We start from the raw sequence: 21,725 nt of genomic DNA on the forward strand, positions 1-21,725 counted from the left end.
CTTCTTCTGAGTCCTTCTGTGCCTTCCCACACCTGCTCTCGCAGCTGGGACGGAGGGCGCGCCCTGTCTCTGCGATCGTGTGCAGACTCCCTGCCTGCCTGTGTCGCTTCTAACCAGCCCTCTCCCTTTGTCTTGTTTTTTTTCTGTTCTCCAACACTCCAGGTCCAGATAGTCTCCAAAAAAGCGAGCTACAGCCATATTCAGTCCAAATGTGGTTCCAAGGACAATATTAAGCATGTCCCTGGAGGTGGGAATGTAAGTATACGCACTGGCATCTGAGGTGCAGCCTCCTGTGGGGACGCTGGTGGCCAGGCGGCAGCTGTGGGCAGGAGGCAGAACAGCCAGGGGAGGGGCGGCCTCGGTGCTGGGGGCAGCGGAGCCCCGAGGCCACTCCCGGGGCTCTCATAGGATCTCTCGCCCCATGGGCAGAGCGCCACAGGCCTGCCATGCTGGGCAAACCTCTCCTCTCCCCGCCCCGTCCTTGAGTCCTTCCCGTTGTAAAGTCAGAGTTAGTCCGAGTCTCCTCCCCCACCTCTGCTTTCTCCTTTATATCGCTCACTGCGTCCTCCTTCCTTTGCTTTCTGTCCTGACCTTTTTCCTTTCGTACTCTCATTTCTCCTGTTTTCAGTCCCTTGATTAGCTGGGCGTCGAGGCATATACCTGTAGTCTCAAGTTTGAGCCCAGCCTGGACAGCTTAGCGAGACCCTGTCTTAACACCCTGTGCGTTTTCCCTTGGTCTCTGAGACACTGCCCGGGCCACTGGGCTCGAACTGTACCCGAAGCACGTTGTGAGCCCTCCCTTGGGCCCTAGCCCTCGCTGCTGCTTCTCAGCGCCAAGAGAAAACATCCGTGTGCATCTCCCTTTGTCTCGTTCAGTTCCATGTCCTTCCTGTCCTCAGCAGGTTGGCACCCTGTCCCACTCGCATGTTAGCTCCCTCAGCCAGTGCCCCGTTCCCAGGCTCTGCGCTCTGCCCTGGCCTCCCCGCACCCTGTAGTCACTGGGAGACTTCCGGTCTCCGTGGGAGCCTGGCCAGGTGACCGCCCCAGCTCAGCCCCCTGCGATCAGGCTGGCCACGGTGGATGAGGTTGCCACCGTGAACCTGTGAGGGCCCCAAGGCGCTGACCCTCCAGTTCCCCTCGGGTTCTTGGTCCCGAGAGACGGGAAGCAGAGGCGGCTCCCTCAAGTGTGTGACGCAGGCTGGTTTCCGTGTGGCGAGCCCGGCGCGCGAGCGCTCTGAAGGTGCTGTCAGCTCCTGCGGTCTCTCCACGCTGCCTACCTGTGGCTGCCAGCAGGGCTTTTCTTAGTGTGAAAGCGCTGTTGAGGGCTTCCGCAGACGGCACTGGCAGCCGCTCCGAGCAGTGTTTCCGGGCGGGATGGTGAGGGTGAGCAGCGGCTGCAGCAGCAGCCTGCAGTGAGCTGTGACTCCCCACTCCCCCAGAGCGCCGCTGCGTGCGCCGAGTGCCGTTCCCCACAGGGTGCCCGCCAGCGCCCCTCGCTGCACACAGGCGGGCCCTGATGCGGGCCAGGGCAGCAGGGCTGGGGTGGGAGGGCTGTGTTCATGTGTCCAGTGGCGGGCCTGGTTACGGTCTGGTGGCAGTGTTGGTTCTGTTTCCCTAGCCCTGCTGGCAGCTCCGTTGAGCAGGTTTTGATCTCGTACATTTGCAGGAGCCCTGCACAGAGGGCAGAGGCAGTGCACGCTCTGCTGGCTGCACACCAAGAAGGCGTCCTTCGAAGAGCGGCCATGGCTTCACTGGCCGCAGGCTGCACTGGGGAGCGGGTAGTTGAGGCAGCTGTGAAGGGGCTGCAGCACATGACCCCCAAAGCTCAGGGCCCACACCCAGGGCTTGGGAATGGAGGAAGTGGAGAAGGAGGCCCATTGCAGTCCATCAGGCCCTGACCTCACACAGGAGGGGCTGTGTCTCCAAGGAGGGCTCCTTGTTAAGGGGGTGAGCTCAGGCTTTAAAAAAAATTTTAATATGAAAGTTGAAAAAAATGCGTAAAAGGAAAATCTACCCAAGTGAATTGGTACATCTTTACGCAGCTCAGTTTACTGTCTGTAAGGCTAGTGTTGGGCCCCTTGGAATAGGTACAGAGAGGTGTACAGGCTGAGGTATATTAGTAACAGTCTCTTTCAGTCTTAAAATTCTTGTCTTCTATAAGTGCTCCTCCATATTTTTCTCCCCTTAGTAATAGGGATTGAACCCAGGGCCTTTGCACTGCATATTTAGTCCTTTTTTTGTTGTTAGTCTGTTTTGAGACAGAATCTCATTATGTAACTCAGGCTCACCTTGCACTCCAGGCAGGAGTGCTACGATTACAAGTGTGCATCACCATGCTGGCTCCTTTTTTCTTTTTTTTTTGACAGAGTCTCAGTAGATTGCCCAGACTGGGCTTAAACCTGTGAACCTCCTGCCTGAGACTCTCAGAGAGCTGACATTATAGTCCTGTGCCACCATGCCTAGTTTTCTGATGAGTTAACTGCCTTTTGGTTAGTGGGCCATCCTAGAGTCTGCATTCGGCCGATTGCACCCCATGTGCTTTATTTTTAACATAACTCCTCTGTCTCCTTGTGTTGGTGTGTACGCGCGTGGCTGTATGTTGCTGGGGGTGGAACGCTGAGCTACACCCCAGCCCTTTATACTTTATTTTGGGACAGACTCCTGCTTACTTGCTCAGAGTGGCCTCCAACTTGGACTCCTACTGCCTCATGGTCCTGAGCAGCACCTGCACCTGTTGAAATTGACTTTTTACATTTTTTCCCTCAATTTTGGCAAGGCCTCATCCTGTATGTGTCACACGCTTGTGATTTTGTCAGTACCTTGGTCTGTGGGCTCAGGTGCACAGGGATTGAGTCTCATCCCAATGTTGCGCCAGGCATGGTGGGGCACGCCTGTAATCCCAGCACTCGGGAGGCTGAGGCAGGAGGATCATTGTGAGTTCGAGACCAGCTTGGGCTACAAAATAAGCTCAAGGCCAGCCTGAACTGCATAGTGAAACTCTGTCTTAAAAAAGACCAAAACAAAACAAAACAAAACAAAACAAAACTAATGTTGCATCCTTCTTTGGCTGCATTACAGCTGTTCATCAAAACTTCCCCTCACCAACCATCCCAGCAACACAGGGTCTTGCTGTAGTACAGCCTGGGCTTAAACACTAGTGCTCCTGCATTACCCTCTGGGTGCTGGGGCTACAGCCATGTGTCACTGCAGCTGGGTTCTGGAGAGTGAGGCAGAAGATAAGCAAATGGAGGCTCCAGGTGTAGACCACCACCCAGGGGGATGTGGCTCTACATCCTGCTGATCCACGCCAGGGTGGCCGCTGCAGGGAGTAGCTGCTATCAGGCTAGAAGCTGGTGCTGCTTCCCATGTGGATTTAAGGTGCGCTGTCAGGCCTGGTCATGAAGGTCTCCCAAGGCTCCTGCAGGAAAAACATTGATGAGATTCCGTTGGCCGCCAGAAAAGCAGGACCAAGCATAGAGAACGCACAAACTCTCCAACCCAGAGCATAGCTACATGATTCAATGGGGAGTTTTATTTTTTTATTTTTTTTGAGACAGGAATTCACTTTGTTGTTCAGCCTGGCCTTGAACTTGCAGTGATCCCCCTGCCTCAGCTTCTGGAGTGCTAGGATTACAAAGGTGTACGCTACCATGCCCAACGGGGGTTACATAGTCTTGGAAGGCAGTTGAAAAAGTAGAGAGAGAGAAACTAGCCCTGCAAAGCAAACTTGGGCCAAGTAAAAGGAAAAAGCAAGATAAAAGTATGCCCTGGAGGTGTGGCACAGGCAGATCAGCCAACAGTTATGCCTTGATTCTAGCACTCAGAGGCTGAGGCAGGAAGATCCCAAATTCAAGGCAGTTTAGTGGGAATATCTGAAGGTACAGAGGGCTAAGGGTGTCTCAATGGTGTGCGCCTTTCCGAGCGCTCTTTCGTGTTTTTCCCCCTCTTTGGGTTTGAACCACAAAGAAGAGTAATAATGGTAAAAACCAAAGACACTGAAGTGTAGCGCTTTTCTCTTGCAAATTAGGAGGTTTAGCTATTAGTAAGAATGTGCAGTTCTGGGAGGCTGTGTGGAGATGCGCTGAGCTGTGGCTATAGTTTTCAGCAGCAGTGCTGGAAAGCAGGTTGGCATCAAGAACCTGAGAACAAGCAGTGGCACAGACCTGTGACTCCAGCATTTAGAGAGGCTGAGGCAGGAGGGTTACAGATCGAAGATCCTCCTGAGCAACTTAGCAGGAAGGACACTGTCATAAAGTAAAACTCAAAAGGGCTGGGAAAAACAGCCCCAGTCCTTGACCAGACATCTCGCCCAAGGAGGGATCAGAGTCACAGAGATCACTGTTGCCATGTTTGTAGAAATGAAAAACAGGAAATAACCTCCATGTTCAACATGAGCCCTGGGACCGATTGATACGAAATACAGATACTTCTGCACCCTTCCTTGGCATTGCCCATGCTTCATGGGCAACCGATGCCTGTGTGGAGTCAGTGGGGGCGGAGCATCACATGGCACTGCTGCCAGGGAGGGCCCGTGCTGGTGCTGCACACTTGGAGTTCCGGCCTCTGAGAGGCTGAGGCAGGAGGATTGCAATTCAAGACTAGCCTAGATACCTTTGTGGCTTAGTGAGACCATGTCTCAGAATTTTAAAATTTTTGAAACAGGATGGGGATGTAGCTACTGAGTTCCATCCCAGTACCACTCCGTGCCACCTCCAAAAAAAAGTAAAAGGGAGGAAACAGGCCAAAATATTATTCCAGGTGATTCCTCTGAGCAGCAGTTGATGGGAGATTTTGAGTTGGAACAGCAGGGACGCCTCGGAAGCTGTGCTGTTGGGCTGTGGGGCCGGGGTGGGGAAAAGAACTGGAAAGCGGGGTTTTCTCGGCCCAGCTGGGGCAGAGGTGAGGGCCAGGTACAGGATGGACCAGTGGCTTTTTTACCTGCTGGGTGATGGATGACCCTGGCCTGGAGCAGACTGAGGTGGGGCGGAAAGAGGGCGCAAGGAAGCGCGGTCAGGAGGAGGCGGCGCAGGCAGTGTGGGTCTGGCACCTGCCTGCCCTTCTGTCCAAGGCACTGAGCGCTTCCTGTTCCTCTGCAGGTCCAGATCCAGAGCCAGAAGGTGGACATCTCCAGGGTCTCCTCCAAGTGTGGGTCCAAGGCGAACATCAAGCACAAGCCTGGTGAGCAGGGCGCCGGGCGCGGGTGGCACGCTCTGCCGGTAGGCGGAGGCTGGTGAGCAGGGCGCGGGTGGCACGCTCTCCCGGTAGGCGGAGTGTGTCTGCTCTGCTCTGGGAGGGCAGCCTGTTTCCTCGTCTTCGTAGTACTGGACGTTGAACCCAGGGCCTTCCTACCGAGATGTATCCCCAGCTCATTTTTAAAATTTCAGACAGTGTCTTGCAAGTTTCCCAGACTGGGCTCAAACCTGCAGTCGTCCTCACTGCCTCCCAGAGTGCTGGGACCCCCGGCCGCCTCATCTGGGCCTCCCCTGATACTGTACTGGGCCCGCAGTCCCTGGCAATCTCGGACCCCTCCAGGCTCTGGGCGCTGTGCACATGGTGTTCATTCCCCTGGCACCCGCCGTGACCAAGTAACCTCTGGTTTCAGGTGGTGGTGATGTCAAGATTGAAAGCCAGAAGCTGAACTTCAAGGAGAAGGCCCAGGCCAAGGTGGGATCGCTGGATAACGTGGGCCATCTGCCTGCTGGAGGCACCGTGAAGGTAGCGAGTGGGTCGCCAGGGAGCCACGGCGGGCCGTGGGGGTGGGGGGGGCCACTAGGATTGGCGCCCTGGCAGGTCCCATAACGAGTGTACCTCCCTCAGCGCGATTAAATGGGGAGCTGTATATAATCAGGTAGTACAAACAGAAAGAGAGCCTCCGCTCAGCAGCGTCAGTTGGCACCGCCCCTCAGTCTCCAGGAGCCATGTGTTCACCCACACCGTCGCTGTCTGCCATCGTCCGCCATTAGCACCGGCGAGGCAGGAGAGGGCGGGAGAGGGGAGCCCTGGCCGGCAGCCCTGGAGGGGGGCTGGCAGCAGAGGTTCTGTATCCTGGGTGCCGGCTGGGCTTCCTCCCTCCTCTGCTCCCCTCCCTCCCTCCCTCCTTCCCTCCGTCCCTCCACAGTACTGTGAGACCTCTGTGTGCCAAGGTGCTGTCTGTCTTGTTCCGTGTCGTGGTGGCTGGGCGACTGTGGGCAGTGTCCTTCGGCCTTCTAGCAGGAGGGTCCTGCAGCTGCTTCGGGGGTGGGGGAGGGTGAGAGCAGGCCACAGGAGCTGCTGCTCACCCCCTGCTTGCTGTCCTGGGCCACCGCACCTGTGCCCATCTGCGTGGAGTCTGTCTGCTAGCTCACCGCAAGCCCTAGGCGAGGGCACATGGACCCAGAGGCTCCTCCACTTCTTCTGACCTCAGCCTTGTGGGGTTTTTTGTTTGGAGACCAGGTCTCACTAAATTGGCCAGACAGCTCTCACTTGAATCCTCCTGCCTCAGCTTCCCAGACTGCTGGGATGACAGGCGTGCACCGTCAGGTTCAGGTCTTCTCTTTATTCACATTCTGTCCCTTTCTTTCTTATTTTTGGTATTATTTTTCTAACACACAGGCCTGTTTCTTCCACCCTCACGCCTCGAGCCCATGGGAGAGTCTCCGTGTGGCTCTCAGCTGCCCCCACTTGCACTCGCTCCTCTCTGCCCTCCGCACACAGAGCCCTCCGTACCCCGGGCCCCAGGTCCTCCTGGGCCTTGCCTTCTCGCACGCCTTCTTCCTGCCCCACTTGTCCCTGGCCCGGGGCTGCGTGGAGGAGGCCACAGGGTCAGTGGGACGCAGCCCCCCACTGGCCAGGCGCTGAGGCCTGCTGAGCGTGTGCTGTCCCAGGCTGGCTCGCGCTTGCCGCCGCCTGGCACTCTGCGGCCAGGCAGTTTGTCCCGTGGGTGCCGGGGCGGGCGGGCACCACGAGGCAGCGGGCGGGCGGCGGGCAGGGACTGTGTGTGACCCCACCGCCATCGCCATCCCACTCCCTCCTCACTGACCCCGCACCGTCTCCACGTTTCATTGTAGACTGAGGGCGGCGGCATCGAGGCCCCTCCGTGTCCAGGGCCCCCCGCTGGGGCGGAGCCGGCCGCCTGTGAGGGCGCACCCGATGCTGGCGCCCCCGCTCCAGCCGGTGGCCTCAGTGGCCTCACCACCCTGTCAGGGGGTGGTGACCAAAGGGAGGCCCCGACCTTGGACAGCCAGATCCAGGAGACAAGTAAGTGGCCGGGCTCGGCCTGAGGGCCAGCGGGGCCCGCCACTGGCCGGAAATCGAACTCCTTTGTTTTTGACTAGCGTGTGGCCTGAATTGTAACAAAGTCACCTTTTATTTTCCAGGCATCTAATGATGACATTCTGGTCTCGTCTTCCGTCTCCCCCGTGTCCCTCCTCGTGTCTCCCCTGCCCCCTCCCCTCCTCCCGTGTCCCTGCAGATTGAGACCTACAGGCTGACGTTCCGGGCAAATGCCAGGGCCCGCACCGACCACGGGGCCGACATTGTCTCCCGGCCCCCTCACTTCCCTGGCTCCCGCGCCCTCGGCTCCCTGTCCCGGGCTGCCCACTAGACCTGTGAGTGCCCACTCGGGTGCCAGGCAGCCCTACTAGGCCCCTCCCCTGCTCCAGGCAGCGGCAGGCCTGGCCCCCTGCTGCTTTGCTCCTGTCCCGTCCCCGGCCACTGCCCTGCTGCAGGGTAGGGAGGGGAGTCTCGTGGGGTCTAGGAGGGAGGAACTGGATTCCTACTCCGATGTTTGGTTTTTTGGACCAAACGCAAAAGAAACTGACATACCCTCCCTCCTCCCCGGCCAACCTGGAGGGATGCGTGGGGTGGGTTCTGGGTGGTGGCCCAGCGCACACGGACTGCGTCCCTGGAGCCTCCAAGCCTCCGCCTCACTCACCCTGTGACCCCACAATGGCGCCCACCGAGCAGGTGGCCCCGGGCCCTCCCGCTCCCCGCCTTAGTTAGGGGCCACGCCGCGCGCTGCTGCTTAGCATCCCTGCCTAGCTGTCGTCGCACCTCCTTTCTTGTTTCCCGGTAACCTATCACCAGTGGAGTAGTTGTGCAGGTTGAAGCCATGTCTAAGTGAGGGGCGCAGTAGGTGCAAAGGGGGTGGGGAGGGAGAAGCCAGGCCTCCACCAGGAGGGCGAGGGTGTTGGTGCTGCCCTGCGTGGGGCAGCATGGGGCCCTGGACGCCGTGGGCGGGATGCCGTGGGCGGGGGGGCAGCCTGGGGACGGGCTGGTTGTGCTGGCGTTTCGTGTGTATGCTGCTTTTTTCTTTTCTAACCAAGAGGCTGGGTTTGGCATCTGTCTGTCTCGTTCCCTGGGATTTGGTGGGCACTGTGTGACGTGAGGCCAGTGCTGCAGAAGCAGGAGTGGGCCGTGGGGTCAAAATCCTGACCTGCCACCCTGGGGCACCCACGGCCTCGTCCAGGGGACCCTCAGGTGGCCAGGCATGTGGACAGTTGGGAATCAGGTCTGGAAATTGGAAAAGGAGGCATGAGACTGGGGCCCCTTACTCCCTTCTGGCTGAGTGGAGGGGCCGGCCGCAGTGATCCCGGGGACCGTATGGACACAAAGATTCTTATTGCACTTGTATTTTTTGTATTAAAAGTTTGCATGGTTTCTAATAAAGGATTAAAACGTAAGTTTGTAGTGAAGTGGCCTGGGAGGTTCCAAGCGCTTCTCCAGAGGGCATTTTCTGCTGCGCAGACTTGCCTCGGAGAGGCAGCAGTGGCAGCTGCCTTGGACGTGACTCCGGCCCCCTCAGGACCTTCACCCCAGGGTCCCTGGGTCTCAAGGGAGGTATGCCCGTGCCAGAAGCAGCTGTTTCCTCGGGGAGGCGCGTACTGGACAGTGAGCTGGGCTACTGCCTTCATGCTGTCTGCCGTGCCAGCGACACTAGGGCACTGGTACTGTCGCCAGGTGGCAGCGGGGAGAAGGAAGCAGGGGGCGCTGAGGGGGTGACAGTGTCCAAAGGCACCTGCTCCCCTGCTAGGGTCCATCCTGGGGCCATCGGGAAACTAAAGTTGGTGCCAGGCTCTGGGTCCTTGGACAAGGGCTGGGGAAAGGAAGTGGCTGATGTGGGAGCGTTCTAGGCTGGGCCACCAGTCCACCCTGAGAGGCCATCTAGGCCCTGCGCCCCTCACGTGTCCTGCAAGCCGGAGGACCTGCGAAGGCTCACCTGACAGATGGGGACCATCGGCCCCTGTGTGATGCGGACTACTTTGCAGCCACTTAGGGCTGGGACTTTCTGCACTTCCCAGCTTGCTGTGGTTCAGCCATTACCCATGTCTGTGTTCTGTTGTACTGATTTAAGAGTAAATAAAGCTGCCTGATGTTCCACACGCAGGCCCTGTGTAGCCTCTGTCTGTCCGTCCCCCTCCTTCTGCCGGGACGCACCACACACACTCGTCTGTGGCTGTCACCAAGGCAAGTGTCTACAGTGTCACCAAGCAGGGTAGGTCTTAGTGGCCTGGTAAGAAGCCACTCAGCACTGCCTGAGCGCAGGGCCAGCGAGTGACAGGCGCCCCTACTGGAGAGCGATGCTCACAAGGGATAAATAGAACTTTATTTTAAATAAACATTTGCACTCTGTACACAGCCCCAGCGGAAGAGGGGCTCAGTCGTCCGCCGTCTTGCGCACGTCAAAGCTGCCACAGGGTCCTCGCAGCAGCTCCGCCACCAGCGCAAGCAGCTGCCCGTGCTCCTGCTGCACGCCGGGGGGAAGTGCGGCCAGCTCGCTGCGCAGGCTGCGTTCCACCATGCGGCCCAGGGCCCGGCGCAGCTCCCGCAGCAGTCGAACAGTCCTCGAGTCCCCCTCGAGCCGCAGCAGGTCACTGTCACTCAGGGAGATGGTGGCGCGGCGCCCATCATCTGGTAGGGAAGGAAGAGATGGCAGAGAACTGACGGGAGGCCAGGCCCAAGGACGCGGGGGGTGTGGGACCAAGAGGTGTGGGCACCCACCCCGGACGTGGACGTCCCCGTCGGTCAGGAGCAGCACCGCCAGTGGGTGCACCTGGGAGGAGTCGCGCACAAAGACGCTGCCGTTGGACTTGACAGCCATGAAGTACGTCAGCCACCGGCTCCGTAAGCGTGTGGCCTCCCTGGGAAGTGACACAGGGCTGGGTGAGCCTGCCCCCCCACCCTCCCCAGCCGCCTGTCCAGTCCTGCCTGTCCCCCACCTGTTAATGGTCGACTTGTGCAGCAGGATATTGCCGGATTTGGTCCTGTACGTGACACTGTTGGGCTTGAACTTCCCTTGCCGGGTCACTTTGCCCTGCCTCACCTGCAGGGATGGAGGGCGTGAGCAGGGCGCGGGGCAGGGTGGGAAGGCAGACATCGCTCCCGCTGCCAGGACGCACCTGGATGAGGTTGGGGTACAGCCCAGCCATGAGCACACCCTTCACCAGCTCCTCCTCCTCGCTGTACTCGTTGCACTGGGCCGAGGGCAGCGTGCAGTCCGAGGGCTTCCCCACCAGAAACGCCTCATAGATGTTCTCGGAGAACTGCTTGATGAGCCCTGCGGAGGGAGCCGGGGGTGAATGGGGCCCTGCGGGCGGGGTGGGGCAGTGGCCAGGTCGGGCGGTGGCCGGGGCTGACCGTGGATGAAGCGCAGGCTGGGTGCGTACAGCAGGTTCTCCTCCAGGTAGTTCTCCCGCGACGTGCGGTCCTGCCAGCGCAGCACCTCCTCCCAGCCGGCCACAGCGCGCACAAAGGCCAGGTGGTCACTGCCGCTGTCGTGGCTCAGCAGCGCTTTCACCTGGAGAGAGATGGCACCGGGGTCCTGGGCAGGGCCAGGACACCTTCCACGTACAAAGGACTGGCAGGAAGGGACGGGCTCTGACCTTGTCCACCTCTGCGCGGTTCTGCAGGCTGCTGCTGAAGGGGTCCCGGGTGAGGCAGGAGACTACCACCAGCAGTGGGTGCAGGCAGCGGAAGATAGCAGCCAGTACAATGGCCTTGGCCAGCCGTGGGTCCGTGGAGATGTGGGCCAGACGCTGGCCCAGGGTGGTCAGGTACTCGCGCTGGTCCAGCACCCCTGCAAGGGTGAGGCTGTCAGCCCCAGCCAAGTACCCCCAGCTCTGCTCTGCCTGGCCCAGCCCCCCACGCACCAATCTCCTGGAGCAGGATCACAGCCTCATCCACCGCCTTGATGTTGGGGCTGTCCACCGCCTTGGAGAGGAACTCCACTGCCTAGCAAAGACAACCGGCACCTGTGAGCCGCGAGCCGCGAGCCCCCGACCCCAGCCTCTCGCCCACCACTTCGGACTTACCGTCTTCTCGGGCATGTGGATCTTGGCCTGCAGCACCAGGTTCTCCAGGGGCGTGCGCAGGATCTCGGGCACTTGGAAGGGGGCCATCTTCTCCAGCCGGCTCCGTGGGAACAAGTGGTAGGCAAAGCCCGACTGGCAGCGGCCTGCCCGGCCTCGGCGCTGGATCACGTTTGCTCTCGACACCCACACGGTCTCCAGGCAGGACACCTGGGGGAGGGCAGCGGGGCGTTGGCACGTCTGCGGCTTTTGAGTGTTTTCCCACGGCGCCACTAAACCCGCAGCAGCTCCCCCGCAGGGACAGACCCCAGGCGTGGCCGCCACACACAGCGCAGGCCCGAGGCACAGCTGGGCCGGGCCACTAAAAGACCTGGCTGGGACCAGGTGAGAGGCGCCACCTTGGTCTTGAGGTCGTAGCGCTCCTCCTTATGCAGACCGCTGTCTACCACGTGCACGATGTCGTTGACTGTGATGGAGGTCTCCGCGATGTTCGTGGCCAGGACGATCTTCCGTACCCCAGCTGGAGGCTGCTGGAATATGGCCTTCTGGTCCATCATAGGGATGTTGGAGTGCACTGCGGGCAGCAAGACGCATGCTGGTTACGGGCGCTGCTCCTGCTGCAGCCGGCCCCGGAAGGACATTCTGACCCCAGCTTGGTGAAACTGAGGCCCAGATCAATGAGATGCCAGGGGAAAATGGTGCAACCGGTCAGAAGCCTGTGCCCTCCAAGGCTGTTGAGCCAACCCTGGGGACCTAGCGCCTGAGTCCGCGCGCTGGCTCTCACCTGGCAGGATGAGGTACTTGCTCTCGTGCACGCCCAGGGCCTCCTGCAGGCGCTGCTGCACTCCCTTGATCTCCTGCCACCCGGGCAGGAAGCACAGGATCCCACCTGCAAAGGGCCTACACGCATGAGCCAGCTGCTTCGGCCAGTGGGCAGTGGTTGGTGGGCGCCAGGGTGGGCATGCCCGGGCAGGGGTGGAAGTACCCACCTGGCTCCCCATGGGCATCGATGTGCAGAACCAGGTCAGTCACAAGGTCCAAATCGAGGGCACATTCGTCCTCAGACTGGGGTGGGGGAAGAGATGCCAGTTACACCCGGGCAAGAGTGGTGGCAGACATGTCCACACCAACCCCCATGTCCTTGCCACGTGAGCACCACTGCTCTCATCTCCATCCAGGAAACTCGGAGGAGGTAACGTGCCCCAGGCCACCCACCACAGGCCTCGGGAGGGGCAGCCCAGGGGGCAGGCCGGGGCCTCGGGGCAGACCTGCCTCACCTCGTGGTGCCGGTGTCGGTGCGGGTACTGGTGTTTCCCCAGCTTGGCCAGGATGTCCTCCAGGTAGTGCTCCTTGACAGGATACATGAAGCCAGGCACCTTGATGACAGGGCAGCCGCCAAAGTAGCGGGAGAAGCGCTCATTGTCACCCGTGGCGCTCATGAGCACCAGCCGCAGGGCAGGGTTGAGCCGCTGCAGGCCCTTGAGCAGGATGAGCAGGAAGTCCGTGTTCACGTCCCGCTCGTGGACTTCGTCCACGATGACATGGCTCACGCCCTCCAGGCTGGGGTTGCTCTGCAGCTTGCGCAGCAGGATGCCCACCGTGCAGAAGAGCAGCGCCCCGCCCCGCGCCGGCGGCTTGCTCTCCAGGCGCACCTGGAAGCCCACGTTCCGGCGCAAGGAAGGGCCCAATTCGTGGCTGACCCGCTGCGCCACAGACACGGCCGAGATACGGCGGGGCTGCGTGATGATCACGTTGCAGCGGGCCCCGCGGCCCTCCGTCACGTAGCGCTCCAGCAGCAGCTGGGGGATGCGCGTTGTCTTCCCACAGCCCGTGTCCCCTGAGATGACCACCACGGGATGCTGCTCGATGGCACTGAGGATGGTGTCCCGGTGCGGGTCCACGGGGAGCTGGGGCGCCTCCTGCCAGATGGGCCCCCGCCGCCGCCACAGCTCTAGCAGGCTCTGGCTCAGGCGCACCTCCTCGGCTTCGGTGAGGGGCACAAAGGGCTTGCCAGTGATGGGGTCGCTCAGCGGCCCTGAGTCCTTGCCCAGCGGCAACAGATCCTCGCTCTGCAGCCGGAGCTCGGGTGAGAGCCAGGAGCTTTCCATGGGGTACTGGGGGACAAGGAGGCAAGCAAAGTGGTGACGGGGAAATGCAATCTTCCTCCTCCACGGGGCGCACCGGAGGTGAGGGCCCAACCCGCAGGCACAGGACTCGGACCACAACCACCCTGGGCCCTCCTGGGCCATGGGCAGGCGAGGAGGGGATGGCAGAAGGGGCTCTCACGTGGTTCAGGAAGGTCTCTATCTTTCGGAGGATGGGCTCTGGCACCTGGATGGTGCACGGCCGGCGCTGGGTCTCACCCAGCTCCCGCAAAGAGGCCAGGTTGTACATGGCGTGGGTGAGCGGTTCGTTGTTCCTGTCCACCAGGCCCAAGCTCTGCAGAGGGGACACACGGGCTTCAGGCTGTGCTCCAGGCCCGCACAGGCTAGAAGCGCCACGAGAGGCGCTGGGTAAAGCCATGTGAGAGACTTTGGGTTTTGGCTGAAAACCAAGTGAGAAATTAGAAACCAGGAAAATACCCATCTCCACAAAAGGAATTAATTTTAAGTACGTGACTTAAGAGCTAAGCCTGCCATAGCAGAAGAGCCCTGGCCATGCTCCGGCACAGTGCTGAGGACAAGCCTCTCCCGCCACGCAGAGGCCTCGCGGGGTCCCAGACGCCCCAAGCGATCCCTCAGGGCCCCGCACGCCGCACCTCTCATCTCCACAGGGCCCTCCACACGGCCCTCATCCCATCCACAAGCCCTCCCGGACAGGGCAGGCACTTCCTGAAAGGCCGCAAGCTGGTAACACAAGTCTTTAAAGGCAAACACTACCCTGCGTCCCTGCACGCCTACGCCACCTCTCAAGAGTGCCACGCTCCCTCACCCGGAGAGGTCGGCTCTGCTGTCTTCCAAGCCAGGACCTCACACAGCCTCCCTAGGAAACCCTTTCCCTCTTTGGGCTCCATCTCCCAGAGGAACAGGAAGGCACTGTCTGCCAGGCACCGGGAAAGGGCTTCCAGCCTCGGCCAGCGCAGGGGTTGCAACCGGCAGCCTCTGATGACCCAAGCAGTCTTTCGGCGTGTCTGTCACATGGTGGGAGCCGCTGTACTGCCGCCTCACCCCACTGCTATGCAGGTGGCCATCCCACCAGCACCCCGTGCCCTCTGCCTTGCTCTCCACCACGCGTGCACCACCTCTCCCTCCTGGAGCTGCACCACAGCTCCCAGCACCACACTTGGCAAAGCAGGCCGACTGCCCTGCTCACTCTACACTAAAACTGTCTCGGGCCTGACTGCTCGGTGCACAGCGCAGGTGCTATCCCCGGCCTCACCACTGTGCTATCCCCTGGCCCAGCGCTGCTGCAAGAACCACAGCACTGCCTGCACTGCACACTTCCTTCTGCCCCCTTAATCCCAGGACCCCAGCCCCAGGCCACTGGCTATTTCTGCACCTGAGCGTGCAGCCCCTTGCAGCCTCACGCCACTCAGAAGCAGGGCCCTTGCCAGCCGCACTGTGGACCGACCACGCTCCCAGGCCCAGCACCTCCCGGGGGCAGCGGGGGACCCACGGAAACAGCAGCCCAGCCTCTGAGCCAGGCCAGGACACTGGATGGTTGTGTGCCCGGAACAAAGGCCTGGTGTGGCAGTGCCACTTCCTGGAGAGGTGGACGTGCACACACGGGCACGGCCCGGGATGCTTGCAGACTCACCTTCAGTTTCTTACAGGCCAAGGCTGCTGCCTTATTCTCAGCCTCTGCTTTGCGGCGCCCTTTGGCAACAAACGTCATGGGACAGGGCCAGAGCAGCGTGAGTGTAGACAGCTTGGTCTTGGTACCCACAGTGTGGAACTGCATGAGGTTCTACATGGAAGCGAGGCCAAGTCACAAGAACGGAATCAAAGAAGAGTCGTGACATTCTCAGGACAGCCAGGTCCCCAGAGAAAGTTAGCCATGGTCTCAGGTGGTGCCAGTCACCGAAATCCCACTGCATAGCCAGAAGCAGGTCCAACAGGCTGGGCACCCTCTCCCACTGCACCTCCGCTGCCTAACAAGGCAGTGCCCACACAATGCCAGCCCATCCCTGCCCACTGTCCTCAGAACCTTCAGGGCAGCCGTGGAAGAAGCAGGCACATTCCCCGAGCATAAAGCTTTGCTTGGCCCGACTTCCCCACCCGCCTGCCCAGGAAGGGATTCGCACCTCGCCAAGACAGCCGCCCAGCCCAACCCCTGCTCACAGCCATGGGAGCACATTACGGCCTCCGCTCCTCAGAGCTCAGCCTGCCCGGTGTTGCGCACACGTGTGTGAGCACATCCATGTGCACCCAGCGCCTTCATGCAGCCCTTTCAGTTCTGTCACTGGGAGACAGTTCTCTAAGTTGCTAGGTTGCCCAGGCTGGGCTTGAACCTCAGCTCCCAGGGCACTGGGGTTCGTGTGTGCCGCTGCGCCTCACTTCTGGTTTTGATTTTCCTTCTGTCACAGCCCCTCGCCGCTCCTGTCCCTCCAGTGGACCCACATGGGCACCCTCAGCCCTCTGCCCTGAGGCGCCCTTCCACCGAGGTCTGAAGGGACACAGCCGAAGCAAGCTGCCCAGGCACACGCTTCCAGGGGGCCTGCTCACCTTGGCCGTGGAGGACGACGTTGCAATCTGAATCACCTTGGCCAGAAGGTTCTTGGGAAGCGGAAACTGGGTCAGAGCCCTCACAGCGCTGTCGTCATCTGTCATCTCAAAGGAACCCCCCCTGGGAGGACCAAGAGTTCGGGTGCGAAAGTTTGCTTCCCCGGGACCAGTTTCACCTGAGGCTCTGACAGCTGGGGGCTGGGCCGCGCGAGGGTGCAGCGGATAGCAGAGCAGAGGGCAAGGGCGGGCAGAGGGGGCACTGAGACTGTGGGGACCTGTGCAAAGGAACGCCCAGCCACAGCACGAGACCACGGTGACCACGGCAGGTGTCCCCACAGATGGGCAGACACACAGCGAGGGACAGGACACACCGGGTGGACGGTGGGACAGAGCCTCGAGTCTGAGCCCCAGAGGACACCCACCCACCCCTGCAGAGGCGCCGCTCCCCTGCCGCACCTGGAGTCTCGGAGTGGCGTGTGGGAGTCCTGCTGCGTCATGGACAGGAATTCTGTAACATCGATGGTCCCCTCTTCCAGCTCTTCCTCCTCGTCCTCCTCGTCCTCCCGGCCCAAGGAGCGGGACAGGCCCGCAGGTCCCCCTGGCCGTATGCTCTCAGGATTCAGCTGCCGCCAGGACGTGGTGGGCATGGTGGGTTCTGGACGCCACCAGCTGTCAGCCGGGGAGCCAAAGCGGTCAGCTAGCACTCGGTACTTGGCCGCATCGAACAGCTCATTCCGGGGACCCAGCAGCCCCCAGCCCTGAGGGGAAAGGACATGTGAGGGTCGCCCTGTCCACAAGCTCAGCCAGCCCGGGCACTGCCTCTCCCGGAGTCCCCTTCCCACCCACCCGCCAACCCTCCCCAGGCTAGAAACGGGCGTGGAAGAGCATTAAGGAGGCCTGGCCCGACAGACAATGCAAGATAAAGCCCTGCATCCGTCAGGCTGAGGGACAGAAGGAAACAAGGCCCCAGGGACACGGCGGCTGTCGGATTCTGCAGTGATCTAGAAGCTTCAGTGAGCGCAGCCCACACCAGCAGACGCAACTTCAGACACAGGGTCAGAGGTGGGAGGGCAGTCAGCAGAAAGGACAAGTGTTAAAGCCACACACACCACAAAAATATCCAGCACAAGTTGAAGGGTACAAAGTCAACACGTGAAAATAAGGTGTGTTTCTGCACTCCAATCGCAGTCTGACAACGAAACAAGAGTGACCCCACTTCCGACAGCAGCAGAAATATAGGGGTGAGGGAGAGGAAGGGGAGGGGGCGTGAAAGGAGTTCAGATGCGTTACGTGCATGCGCACGCACCAGCTCCCCACGAGGAGTCACTCGCTCTGTACTCCAAGCGTGGGCTAACAACAAAAAGTGGAGAAGAATAACTACGTAAATTTTCCTCTTCTTAAATAAATGAGTAAATAAAATAATTACGAGTGAGTCTAACCCAAGGCGGTAAAAGATCTGTACGCTGAAAAGTATATAACAAGGATGAAAGAAACTGAAAAAGACACACTGGAAGCTACTCATGACTAGATAAATCAGTACTGTAAAAATATCCACACTTCCAAAAGCAATACACAGGCTCACAGCAATCTCTATCACAGTTCTGCTGGTATTTTTCAAAGAAAGAAAAACCACTGCTGACTCAGGAAGTCAAGGTAGGTAACACAAGTCTGAGGCCAAACTAGGCAATTTAGCAAGATACAGGAGGAGGAAAAGGGCCAGAACACACCTGTAATCTCAGCACTCCAGGAGGCCGACGTAGGACTGCAAGTTCATGCCTAGCCTAAGCAACTGAGTGGCTCAACAGAACCCTGTTTCAAGTGAAAGAGCTGCCCCAGTGGTACTCACGCCACTGGGGCAGAAGGATCCCAAGTTCAGGGCCAGCTTGGGCTATATAACGACACCATGTCTCAAAAAAAAAAAAAAAAACTCCCTGGGAGGTAAAATCCTCTTGCATTGAGACCCCTCCATGACACAGGTTTTGAAACACTCAACATGAAAGAGAGGCTGGTTGATCCTCAGATCCCAGGGACAAGGACTAGAGAAGATATTTCAGACGGCTGGTGAGGGGGAGGGCAGCAGGGTCACCAGGCAACGCCAGAGCAAGAGCACTGCAGCCCAGCGAGGCCAAGGAAAACCTAACGGCTCTGCTGATGGCCTGGGCCAGGCACTCAGCAGTCACCGGTGACCACAGCTAATGCCACACTCTATGGGGACGCGAAGGTAACCGAGACCAGAGACGACAATGGAGTGGACAAAATGCAAACCACAGGCACAGGGACAATCTGCACTGGGACCACAGCAAAGGGAAGCGATCAAGACACTACGTTTGAGACCTACAAGGGGGAATCACAAGAACAGATGTGAAACTCACCTCAAGACAGAAGGGGGAAAAAAAAAAGACAAAAGGGGACAGAGAGGTAACCAGAAAGAGAGCGGACAGCGAAAAGGGGTAGGTGGGGCGGGCCCACGGCCGAGACAGGACAAGGGAGCCCCTCTCCCTTGGAGCAGGAGCGGGAGCAGAGGGAACACGTGCGCCAGGCTCTGTCCTCACCAGGGTGGAGATGTAGACCTGTGTCAAGGCTGGCGTGGCCACAGAGGAGGCCAGTTAGGGAGGAGAGACACTGAGCGACAGTGATGACCCTCTAATGCGCGGCCGCCAGGAAACAAGCGACGCCACGCTTCCCGACACGAGGGTACTGCGGCTGGGTGAGACCCGCAGGAGAACGGGGAAGCAGAGATCAAAACGGAAAAATGCCACTGTGCTTGATCTACGGTCCTCATGAAAGGCTACTCTGTAGTGTTTGAAAGCAGACAGGAGACAGCCAGTGTGCAGCAGCAAAGGAGAGAAAGGGGGAGAAAGGAAGAAAGGAACATTGCAAAGGAAAGCCCGTTCCTTCACGGCTGACAAAGGGGAGGCACAAGGAGTGGAAAGGGCTCCAGGCAGGCGCGTGGCTGGACACTGTGTCCACCCCACCAAGATGTCCCTGGAACCAGAGACGCTACACGCGCGGGGCAAGCAGCACGCAAGGCAGGGTGTTACCTTGAACAGCTGGCAGGCCGCAGCTGCAGCCTGCCGCTCAGCGTCGATCTTCTTGCTGCCATAGCCTTCTACCTCTACGCTTTTGGGCCACTTTATGTGCAAGGTGACTTTCTGGGGAAGAGAAGAAACGATCAGGCAAGCGGTCTCTCTGGATCAGAGTTGCTGCAAATCACAGGGAGAAGCAACAGCAAAACCGAGTTCCTCGCAGAATGACGTGCTGGGCCACTCTGGGTGAGGGGCAGGACGGAACCCCAGCCCAGCACAGACGCGCTCTCACTCTACCGCCCTCCCCTCAGTCCACTCATAGAAATGTGAGTGCTCTGGCTTCCCGAAGATGCCGTGTTCTAGACAAGGCACACACCTGACCTGGCTCTCAAAACTTTCACGTAGAGTGGTCTAGTGCCCGCTTCTGCAGATCCTAGGGCCTACAAGACTGGAAGGAGGAATTCTCACCATCAACCTCAAGCCCCCTGTGGCCCTGCTGGGTCAGCAGGGGACTAGAACCAGGGGCCCGGGCAGGGGCCTGGCTCAGGCAGGACTCACTGCTTCGTGTGCCTTGCACTCGCTTTTCCTAGCAAGCGCCTGTATTTTCTGGTTCTTCTTCAACCTGAAGTTTGTTTTCAGACTCTGCTGACCACCCTAACTCAGAAAAGCCACTCTGGCCTCCATGACAAAAACACCTGAGCCAGAGGGGGCACACAGCCTCGTCCACGTCAAGCAGGGCTCCCACCGCTGGGCACACAGCCTCGTCCACGTCAAGCAGGGCCCCCACCGCTGGTACACTTGCCTTTTTCTTCGGTCCATTCGTGTGCACGTAGACTAATTTGTCTTTGGCATGTGAGATGCCCAGGGCTCTGCCGATCACACTGTTGAGAAGGTTTTTGGGCTGTGGAAACTCTTTTAACAGGTCCCTAGAAGCTAAGAAAATAAGAACAAAGACATTACAGCTGTTCATTTCTTTTTAAAATCTCTATAGGCTGTGTAACAAAGCAATCCACAGGGGGATGCAGGGGCAACTGGCTGGTGACCCTGAGTCACCCAGGGGCACAATGAAAAAGGAGGGAGGACCAGCTTTAGGGTTTCCAGGGCAATGGGGACACACCTCCTGAACAGCCAATGACCCATACACCACCGAAGGGAACCAGCTAGCAGATCTCATTTGCTTATTTTGGTTTAAAAAGAACGACGGGCCAGGAACATAGTTCCAGCAGCACAGCACCTGCCTGAGTTCGATTCCCCCCAAATAACCAAAAACAACTTTGCACTGCCTTGGCTGCACCCATGAACTAAGTTCTCCATGGAGGAAAATAAAAGCAGCCAACATCCTCTTTCCTGCGCAAATTCCTGATACTATACATGACCTACAGAACACTCCCCCGCCCCATGATGTATGAAAGAAGGCACTAAACCAAAGAACGAACGTCCTCCATACACACTAACTGGAGACCCGGGCTCCCCCAAAGCGAGACACACACAAGCGGCTGTGTATAGGTCAGTAGCAAGCTACAAATTGTGAAAAACAGGCCTCAGAGTTCACCTGTTCCTCAACAAACTGCAGCACTACCCACAAGGACGCAATGCCAGACAGTGTATCTGGTTCTAATGCCAGACGGCGTATAAGTCGATCAAGGAAGCCACAGCATGGACACAGGTGTGAGCCATTTCCTTTCCTGACTTCTCAGCCATCAAGAGGAAGAACGCATCAGATACCAGGAGAGATCTCATTTCTACCACTTTTTCTTTATATCAACCTCAAAGTAGACAGGTAAGATGACCACCTAGAGGAAGCTTCTAGCCCACACAAGGCTGGAGCCGTCCCTTAAAGAAGGCCCAGCCCCAAAGCACCCGTGTGGCCCTTCCACAGCTGGAGACAGATCTGCGCAGGAGACAGGGCCTTTCATTTACAGCCCGCGGTCTCCAGCTAAAGCAGCTGCAGAACGGAACTCGGCGGCTACCCCGCGAGCCGGTGCACTTGCTTGGTTATAATCACTGGGAACTTCTCTCACAGCGCCGGGAACTGTGGCCCCGTAGGGCACACGGCAATGGCAGCGACGCAGGGCTAGGCTCCCTTTGCTCGGATGCCACTCCAGGAGTTCCGACGTAACCTCGCTGCCTGCTTTGGGATTGCTTCCTTGTGGGTAGTCCTAGATCTCCGGCCCAAAGGCCACCTTATGAATTAACTAGGAGTCAAGCCATTAACAAAGCCCAAGGAGACTCTGCCAGGGCCGAAGCCAAGGTCAGCGGGCCCACGGACGCACGCGAAGAGCCCCGGGGGCGGGCAGCGGGGCGGGTCCCCACCGGCTCCGCGCTGCTCAGCCGGCACACAGCTGTCGTCCTGCCCGCGTCTGCGCCGCCGAAGCCCCGAGGCTGCACCTCCGGGGGGCCCGAGGACCCCGCAGGCGCCGGACGTTATCTGCTCTGCCCACCCCGCGCGGCCCCCGCCTGACCTCCCCGCCAGGGGCAGGCGCCCGCGGGCCCGCTTAGCCTGCGTCGCCCGAGCTCTAAACCCGACAAAGGGCGGACCGGCCCGCGCCCAGCCCCGGCGCCTCACCGTTCACCATGCTCGCGTCGCCCTCCCCGGGCTCCGCCCCTGGCTCGGCCGCCTCCTTCGCGCTGTCGGGGCGGGCGAGGTTGGACGACAGCCCGCGCGAGCGTCCCTGGCGCCGGACACTGTGGAGGTCCAGCGGCCGCAGGCGCGGGGAGACGCCGGCAGCTAGCGCCATGAGCCTCCTGGC

General features: G+C 59.5%; 2 protein-coding genes across 11 annotated transcripts in view; one reads left to right on the top strand and one right to left on the bottom strand.

The window, feature by feature from the left end:
- The window catches only part of Map4 (microtubule-associated protein 4), a 99,919-nt gene extending 90,555 nt beyond the window's left edge, over window positions 1-9,364 (top strand). For 4 of the 10 annotated variants that reach the window (XM_005383381.2, XM_005383386.2, XM_005383388.2 and 1 more), the window contains 5 exons: window positions 163-255; window positions 5,097-5,178; window positions 5,603-5,715; window positions 7,047-7,236; window positions 7,356-7,369. In XM_005383381.2, coding sequence (XP_005383438.1) covers window positions 163-255; window positions 5,097-5,178; window positions 5,603-5,715; window positions 7,047-7,236; window positions 7,356-7,363 — 486 coding nt within the window. In that variant the 3' untranslated portion in view covers window positions 7,364-7,369. Of the gene's footprint in view, window positions 1-162; window positions 256-5,096; window positions 5,179-5,602; window positions 5,716-7,046; window positions 7,237-7,355; window positions 7,370-7,450 lie in introns of those variants that run through there. The other 6 variants (XM_005383385.2, XM_005383387.2, XM_005383391.2 and 3 more) reach the window with 3 other exon arrangements.
- Window positions 9,365-9,561: 197 nt separating this feature from the next.
- Window positions 9,562-21,725, bottom strand: Dhx30 (DEAH (Asp-Glu-Ala-His) box helicase 30; the record flags this gene model as incomplete). The annotated part of the gene is given in 19 exon segments (XM_013513378.1): window positions 9,562-9,888; window positions 9,979-10,118; window positions 10,197-10,300; window positions 10,377-10,534; window positions 10,615-10,774; window positions 10,860-11,053; window positions 11,127-11,208; window positions 11,289-11,495; window positions 11,684-11,859; window positions 12,070-12,174; window positions 12,275-12,350; window positions 12,563-13,399; window positions 13,572-13,724; window positions 15,042-15,191; window positions 15,950-16,070; window positions 16,406-16,707; window positions 18,991-19,101; window positions 19,778-19,908; window positions 21,542-21,725. Coding segments are annotated over 19 exon segments (3,645 nt in total), but the record flags the coding sequence as incomplete, so codon positions are not given.

This window comes from Chinchilla lanigera, unplaced genomic scaffold (genome assembly GCF_000276665.1).
Source record: "Chinchilla lanigera isolate Chin_1 unplaced genomic scaffold, ChiLan1.0 scaffold00019, whole genome shotgun sequence".
Lineage (NCBI taxonomy): Eukaryota > Metazoa > Chordata > Mammalia > Rodentia > Chinchillidae > Chinchilla > Chinchilla lanigera.